This window comes from Helicoverpa armigera, chromosome 10 (assembly GCF_030705265.1).
Source record: "Helicoverpa armigera isolate CAAS_96S chromosome 10, ASM3070526v1, whole genome shotgun sequence".
Taxonomy (NCBI): domain Eukaryota; kingdom Metazoa; phylum Arthropoda; class Insecta; order Lepidoptera; family Noctuidae; genus Helicoverpa; species Helicoverpa armigera.
Window position 1 is genome coordinate 114053 of NC_087129.1, and position 8803 is coordinate 122855.

Consider the following 8803-nt stretch of genomic DNA (forward strand, 5'->3'; position numbering starts at 1 on the left):
GATGTGAAGGACAGTATATGGGCGGTGTCCAGCCACGCCTGCCGTGACGTATTTGACCTACCTGAAGGCGCGTGACCTACCTGCGTCAGGGCATCTCCGCTAGTATTTTCTCCTCCGTGGGCATTCCGCTATTTTCTCTTTGAAATAAACGTTTTTATCCTTTTCTGTCATTCAATAATTAATCATTTTGCCTGTAAATGATTTAGGTACGATTGCAAAATGATTGTACCTACAGCAAACTACCGTATAGACCAAAGTCACCAAAATAGCAGACAAATCGCACACCAATCAAATGTCAATCGAATACGATTGGTCTTTTATTAGTAGCAGAATGCCCGATATGGTTAAAACTGCTATTGCGATCATATTGCGATTCGTTTTCTATTCGATTTTGACATTATTAACTTAGGAGAATCGGGCCCCTGTTATTTTTTTTTGTAAAGTTTTTTATTTTTGGCTTTTCAGTGACAAGCATAGTTGTCACTATCCGCATAAGTGGAAAGTACCCATCGATACGAAAAATATAAGCCCAAACACGAGGTAGTTTACATATTCGAATGTCGAGTTCCCTCGACCTTCTCTGATGGTTTCGATCATCAGGTCAGCCCCAAACTTTCACTGTTACAAAGGTCTCGTCATTACAAATAATATAAGCCCAAACACGAGGTAGTTTACATATTCAGTTGTCGAGTTCCCCCGACCTTCTCTCGTCTCTCCATCATCAGATCAGCACCAAAACTTCACTGTGTACACCTTATTGTCAAGTTTTTAACCTACGCATGCCTACAATTTTCGAAAGTTGCCCTCGATTTCTCAGGGTTTCCATCATCAGATTCTGACCTGATGATTATGGGAAAACCTGGGAGCTATACCTTAAAAATAAAAATAAAAGGTCCCGTGGAATTGATAACCCCCTCCTTTTTGGGAAGTCGGTTAAAAATTACCTAGATAGTTATAATCGGAATAAATTAGTATAATAACACTTTATTTATCACAGTTAAAAAGTAGGTTACTTTTTTAATTACTGTAGCAATTTATTGTTAATTTGCTATTATATAGATTTATTACAATAAGCACTTTTACGCCTGAGACACAGGTTTTTACCCAGTTCAGGCAAATCTTACATCAGCACCTTTTATAATTAAGCAAAATGTTGTAAAATGATGTACAAAATGAAGATATAAACGATTGGTTTATATTTAATATTTAATATCACATACATAAAACGCCTTCAAATAAACAATTTTACGAGTAAAGTTTACGCTCAAAGTCAAATCAAATCATTTATTTCATTTAGGCCTTTACAAGCACTTATGAACGTCAAAAATTATAAATAAGGTTGATTTTAGTTGCCCATTCCAAAAGTAGCTTCCTATGGAGAAGAACGAGCAGGAGATTCCGTGGTTACTCTTTTTAAAACAGAATAGGTGTTACAGTTTGTATGTTCATATTGATACATGCGATAATGAGTAAAAAAAGAAGTACTTACAATATTTTATGGGTGGTATTTTATGCAAGTTGAACTAGGAAGTTATATGTATAAAGCAAAAAAAAATAATACAACACATGCCGCGTCACACGAAAACTAAAGGTGGGTACAGATTGGTGCAATGCAACATGTAATGTAACATTCTGCCTTACATTGCATGTTCCCTGCTGCCTTGGACGTGTGGCGCATTGACTATGAATCATTCGAGAACATCTGTTCCCGCATTTCGTAACAAACACTAGCCCTCGTCACACGTGTTCTTTTCTTTGCCCACATCACTACTTAAGTCGATATACACGAATCATGGAGTCTGAAGACAGCCTACTTGCTCTGACGATTATCAGTGCTTCATTGTTAATCATTCATCAACTTTTAAAAAAACGCCAAAGACCCCGACGTTGGTGGCGCACAGAATTATATAAACGAAGAGAAGGCAGAGAACTGCTTACAGATATGAATTTCCAGCATATAAGTAGCCATTGCCAATACAAAAGTTTTACGAGGATGTCGCCAACAGCCTTGTGACTCGTCATCACTCCACGCACCCTCTTTCACCGCCATGATCGTTGCGCATGCGAACAAAACGAACGACCGTCCACGGCTGAGTCCTGCGCACACTGCGCGCCCCTTTGTGTTCGTTCTAAAAACCAACAAATCTCGGATCGATGTTCGCTTTTACAATAAGCTACCTAAATGTGTAACAGACCTTACAGATAAAAAATTCAAGATTGTACAAAATACGGCCGGCGGCTTGGGCCGCCGGCCTCAGCGGCTTTGGTGTGTAGACACCTTAAGAGAGCATAGGTACTATAAAATCAACGACTATATTGACGATAAGGTATATAGACTGTATTTATGATGCATGCATAGGCATGCATCATAAATGACTATAGAGACTATGGACTATAGAGTCCACAATAAAGATGATTTGATTTGATTTGATTTGAAGAATGTATGGCGTTAGTCCTACTTTGTACGAGTGGCTTCCCTGGCGACTGGCAGGCTGTCTGGGAATATCTTTGTACTCATTCATGTTTTTGTTGTTATCAAGTCATTTTTTTATTTTAATCATTACAACTTGGTTTGTTAAATTCATTAACTTCTTAAAATTAGTTAATAAAATAATTTTCTCATATAATTAAAATTAATCAATTAATTCCTAGTCCAACTTCCATTCTTTAACTTTCTCAGAGTCAACCCTTAAAATATTGTAAGCACTATACCAAATGAAATACCCATTATGTTTTAAAAAGAGTAACCATGGAGTTTCTTGCCCGTTCCTCTCCATAGGAAGCTACTTTTGGAATGGGCAACTAGAATCAACCTTATTTATAATTTTTGACGTTCATAAGTGCTTGTAAACGCCTAAACGCCTAAATGAAATAAATGATTTGATTTGAGCCGCGCATGAGTTGTAACGCTCGGAGCGTGCGCGACCCAGGCGCAGTTCGTGCGCGCGAGGCGTCCACACTATGGGAATCCTGTTACATTACATGATACATTGCAGCAATGTGGACCTCAAATTCTTGCATTGCATGTTGCATTGCACCAATCTGTACCCACCTTTACATCCTCCACGTTATCATCTATTCTTATTTCTAGTATTGTTTTTAGTTAACGTTGAATTAGGACACGGCATCGTCTGGGTCGGCCGGCGGCTCCTCGGGCAGCAGCGCGCGGCGCATGTACCGCAGCGCGGCCTCGGCGGCGCCGGGCGCGTCCTCCGCCGCGAAGACCAGGTCCGGCGCGCAGCCCGCCAGCTGCAGCACCGCCAGCGGGCCCAGCGCCGCCAGCTCCACGCGCAGGCGCAGCGCCTCGGCCGCCGCCGCCACCGCGCCGCACGGCGAGCGCTCGCGCCGCCGCAGCGCCGCCCGCGCGCGCGCCCGCATCTCCTCATCTGCACACAGCGTCGCGTCACTCGGCGCCGCGTCCCGCCCCGCGCCCCGCCCCGCCCCCGCCCCCGCGCACTCACCCAGGCGCGCGCTCAGCCCCAGGTGGTACTCGGAGATCTTCTGGCCCAGGTCGGGGCGGCGCGGCTGCTCCTCGCTGTCGGTGTAGCGTTCCATCGCCTTCTCGTGCGCGCGGACCAGCGCGTCTTCCTGCATTTAGAACGTAGATCATTTTTATGTCGAAGAATATAGACAAACTTTAGGGAAAATAAAATAATGAGACACGTCATAGCATAGGTATTCGGAATTAGCGTGGGGTAATATAATAGATGAGCTCGTAGACCTCGTTGAAGTCCCTGGTGACGCGCGCCAGGTTCTCGCGCAGGTAGGAGTAGAGCGCCTCGGCCGCCAGCTGGCGCGCCGTCTTCTTGGTGGTGGAGGTGGCCACGCGCTCGTGCTGGCCGATGCGCGCGCGCACCGTGAAGTGGCGCAGGTGCGGCGGGCCCGTGTCGCCCACCAGCTCGTACTGCACGCTGGCCAGCCGGTACTCGGCGCACAGCTCCTTCAGCAGCGCCACGTAGCTGCGCGCGTCCGGCGCCGCGGCCGGGCCCGGGTCGAGCGGGTGCGGCGCGGGGTGCGCGGGGTGGGCGGGGGCGGGCGCGGCGTAGGGCGGCGCGGCGGCGTAGGGCGGCGGCACGGCCAGGCCGCGGCGCGACAGCTGCTGCAGCATGAGCCGCGCCACCTCCTGCTTGGCCTCCTTCTTGGAGCGCGCCGACGCCGTCACCACCACGCCGCACGCCACGCAGCGGTAGTCGAACATCGCCTGATGCTGGGGCCCTGACTGGACACTGCTTCTCGTTAATTACCTCTATCTTATTCATCATTCAATTCATACCAAAAATGCTACAATTTATAAAACAAACTTGTTTACCCGACTATGCTATACATATAAGGTTATCAATAGGTCTTCCACATATTTTTATTATAATAAAGTTATTATCATAATTATATTCTGCTATAATATTTGACAACGACAATATTATGGGTGTAATAATAAACTAAGTTCAATTTACAAGTAGTACTGTGTACGAGGGATATGCCGCGTGTACCTGAGCAATACATTCATATTCTGGTGTCAGGCCAAGTTTCACCATCATCTCCTGGAGTACTGTCACAGCCGTCTTCATTGTGGGATTCCTACAAAATTCACAAAAACTGAATATAATAATTAATTTACTAGGGTCCTTGTAGAACACATGCTTGTTACATTCCTGGAGGTAACATTACAATTATGTATGTAGTTACTTGCTATCCAATGCAATGACATCATTAGGGTAAATAATCTGATCTTTTCATGGGTGGGAATATTTAACTTATAATCAGACAAAGTTATTGCATAGTCTGAGAGGAAACACTTACATTGTACAAGTTGTACCTATTGACTACTCGGCTCACCTAAAACGTAGTGATTACATTCCCTGCGAGCTCACTTTTTATACATATTTTCCGAAACAAATATTATTACAGTGGAATCTCGATAACTCGAATGTTAAGGGAAATGCAAAAAAAAACGAGTTAATGAGTTTTCAACTTAAAAAAAGGATATCGAGATGTAAAGGATTTAACCGGTTTAATTTCGACTGAGAAAAGTGCAATTTCTAATTATATTTTTTGACTTGTAGAGTCAGAGTTAAACAACAATTCAACTTAAGTTTTATGGTAATTCAATTCAAATTCAAATTCAATTCTTTATTTGCGTTCCATATGTAATACAGGTGGTATTTTTATAAAGTTAGGTAGGTAGGGTAGGGCACAGCATAGAGGTAGGAGAGGTTTGCAGTACTTATCATTATTACCTAGTTTAGTTTTATTAAACCTATACTTATTACTAAAAAAAACTGAAATATATTAACATGTTATATTCTTATCTTATTATGTGTGCGTGCGTGTGTGTGTGTGTGTGTGTTTTTGTGTATGTGTGTGTGCGTGAGATGCGTGTGTATGTACTTGTAAAGTTGTATGTAAAGGCTTTTTTATTTTATATTATTGTATGTATTGGTGTTTATTATTTTTTATTGACTTATCGTCCATGTACTCTTTTATTGTATAGTAGCATTTAGAGTGTAAAAATTTCTTTAATTTATATTATATTATAAACATAGTCGTTTTTGTTTCATCTTTGATCATTTTCGGTAAGTTGTTATATATTTTTATTGACATTATTTAATAGCGGACCTGAAGAATGTATTTTAAGGTGGGATGTAGGTAGGTTTAATCTATTCTTGTGTCGTAGGCTATATTTACTTTGAATATCTTGTCGGGTAGTATAGAATTCAGGGTGATGATGGACGAATTTGCATACTTCTAGGATGTATGAACAGGTAAGTGTGAGAATTTTATGCTTTTGGAAATGTGGTTTGCAGCTGTCTGTTTGTTCTATATTGGTTTTAATCCGGATGAGTTTCTTTTGCAACGTAAAAATGGTGTGTGAATCTGTACTATTTCCCCATAATATGATGCCATAACTAAGCCACGCTTGGGCGTAGGCATAGTATGTGGCAAGTGTTGTTTGTAGGTTGGTAGATTTTTAATTTTGCATAAGGCATATAAGAATTTTGACAGTTTGGCTCGAATTTTTTGTATGTGTGCTTTCCAATTTACATGTGAACCTTTTACTAAACCAAGGAGTGTGAATTCATTAACTGGTTCTAGTTTTGTGTTATTGTAGGAGTAGTTTAATTTTATCGTGGCTTTTTGATGGGGGTGGAAGGTAATTAATTAGTTTTTGAGAAGTTTATTTCTAAATTATGGTTATTCATCCAGCTAAAGGTTGAAGTAAGAAGAGAGTTTAGTTTTTCATTTATATTATCAACTTTTTGACACAAGGTAATAGTATATTTATTTAAGTGTATTACATGTTACTGAAGTAAACTTAACAAACATTTTCAAAAAATCTGTTATCTTCTTTTGATTTAAACAATCTGCAGATTTTTTATCAATTGTTTTTTCAAATTCAAACAATGAACTGAATACACGATCTTCTATATTGTCACATTTTTCAACATAAGATTGTAGTGTGTTGATTGCTGCTCTGCCTTTTTATTTGGTATTAATGGTTCAAAATCTGCTTAGTATGATGGATGTCACTTTCATCAACATTATTGTTATCTATATCCTGAGTAACTATGTAAATTACTTCAGCATCAGTTAGTGTTCCAGTAGTAGCTAGTCCTTCATCACATGTCACATAATCTTTAATTTTAACTTCTATTTATTCTGAAGTTTATTACAGTCAGCATCTAAACTCCACCAAACTATCTTTTTATTTATTTAAAAACACCTTAAACTATCTTTACAGAATCTCTTATCCTAATACGACAGCTAAAAACTAAACACTATTTAAAAAGTACATTATTTACAATCATGCTATTATGTCTAAGTATGTAAAGTTAAAATTATATAATTTTATGTTTGACTTCCGAGGACGCGTTAAACATCTTCGTTTTATTGAAATTCGAGTTGCAGAGTATAAATACATATTATTATCAATAGCTTGTAGGGAAATAACATATTGATCGAGTTACGGAGTCTTAATAATTCGAGGTACCGCATATTTAGGGCTTCAGCGGAAGGGAATACCTAACATATTTTATCGACTTACCAAGGATTTCGATTTAATGAGGTTCGAGTTATAGAGATTCCACTGTATAATGAAATTCACGTAGGATCTGATCAGTCTAGAAAATTTAAGACACGGTGGAATGCTCAAACGACAACGTTCTGTTGACTGTTGACATTATCAACGAGACACTAAAAAACTCAACAATCAACAAGTCGATTATTTTGTTTTGTGGTTGGGGGTGCCGGTAATGCTTACAATTTATTGTTATTGTGGATCTCGTTGGGTTTTATTCTAATCTATTCTTGGCTAATGGCATAGCAAGTGATTCGTCGATGTCAATGTCAACGATTCTGCCAATGTCAGATGTGATCATGTGAGCAATGGACATGGCCCATACGGATTCCGTATGGGCCATGGCCGAGATTTTTTGAAAACAATTTGTCCAGAAATCTGAATTTCTCGGGTGTCAGCTCAAAGGGCTCGGTGCAATGTTTTTTTTTTACTTGGCAAAGGCCATAGACACCTACATAATATATCGATGATGTAGTAAAACCAAACAAATCAAAATATATATTTACGAAAATGAATTCTATTCAAAAGATATAAGGTAATAAATTGGTTGCACAATACACAGAGGCAAATCCGAGCCGAGAGGGATGGAAATAGCGGACGGAGGCCGCGCGTCTCGCTCTTAAACCTTGCCAGCATAAAAATATTATGATCAACAGTTTTGGCCACCCAAAAAAAAACAAACTTGTAAGTCAACAAATTAACAACAATTTTATTCTTAAAACATAAAGAACACTGTATTTTGCTTTTTTTTATTTTGTAGTGGTAACTTATTCAGCATTTAAAATTTTGTTTATATTTTTTGTATTTAATTGATGTGTTGCCTAAAAATGTATGTGCTAATACTAGATTATAAGCTGTTTATGTCTTTAGTAATAAAATGGATTGCATTATCTGAATAAAATTGATTATTGTTATTATAAATGGCTCAGCAGTCTTCTCTGTCTACGCAGCAGTCTGTATGTAGGCTGGTGGGCTACAGTGAGCCAAAAAAAAACCCCATTGTTGATGACAAGTACGTTTCGTTAGGGCCGGCGCCCACTGTCGGCGTGGCACGCCATGGCATGGCAAAGGATTTTAATACTAATTAAGTTATTTTGAATCTTATTTCAATGAGTTTAGAATCTATGTTACTTTATTTGTATACCACGATGCCGCGACGTGCCGCAGGATGCCACGGTATGCCGCGACGTGCCACTGCATGCTGCGAGACGTATGGGACTTAGGGGTCGAGGAATTATGATTGCTAGCTATTTGAAATAAGGTTGAAACTTGTGCAGCATTTCGGTGGCGCAAAACTGATGAATATCATAGTGGCTGGGCTTTCAGATGGAAGCCACTGCACGCCGCGGGATACCACTGCATACCGCGGAATGCCGTGGCATGCCGTGGCGTGCCATGCCGTGCCACGCCGTCAGTGAGCGCCGGCCTTTATACGACCTCAAAATGATATGACACTCCGTTCGTTCCTTCCAATCGTAGACGAGAAACTAGTTCCTAGTTTTCTCTATTTACGCTTCCAATAACGTACCAAGATTAGCGCTATCTAGGCGTCACCTACAAAAGAATGAAAAAGAAAACCCCTCATTATGCAACATTTAAGTTACCGTCTAGGGAGTGTCTAACAGTTCCTGTTAAATAACTTTTGTTGATCGTTGGTCGTTGCCATTGACATATAAAGTTCGATGGTCGTTGCGCCTGCATCGTCGCTGTCGCACAGTAGATCGACGCCAT

The 8803-nt window shown here is 40.5% G+C and overlaps 1 protein-coding gene across 21 annotated transcripts; it reads right to left on the reverse strand.

Annotated features, from left to right (window-relative positions):
• Positions 1-1173: 1173 nt before the first annotated feature.
• LOC110379040 (double-stranded RNA-binding protein Staufen homolog) lies at positions 1174-7370 on the reverse strand. Of its 21 annotated transcripts, XM_049841104.2 has the most exons (6): positions 7040-7360; positions 4798-4867; positions 4488-4575; positions 3722-4219; positions 3462-3588; positions 1174-3386 (listed from the first exon to the last, which is right to left on the reverse strand). In XM_049841104.2, coding segments are annotated over exons 2-6 (987 nt in total). In that variant the 5' UTR covers positions 4800-4867; positions 7040-7360; the 3' UTR covers positions 1174-3114. The 21 variants fall into 21 exon arrangements, with proteins under 21 accessions (XP_049697061.2, XP_049697058.2, XP_049697055.2 ...); XM_049841101.2 differs by having other exon boundaries at positions 1174-3588; positions 3722-4226; positions 4798-4833; positions 7256-7369; XM_049841098.2 differs by having other exon boundaries at positions 1174-3588; positions 3722-4226; positions 4798-4833; positions 7040-7363.
• Positions 7371-8803: the final 1433 nt, after the last annotated feature.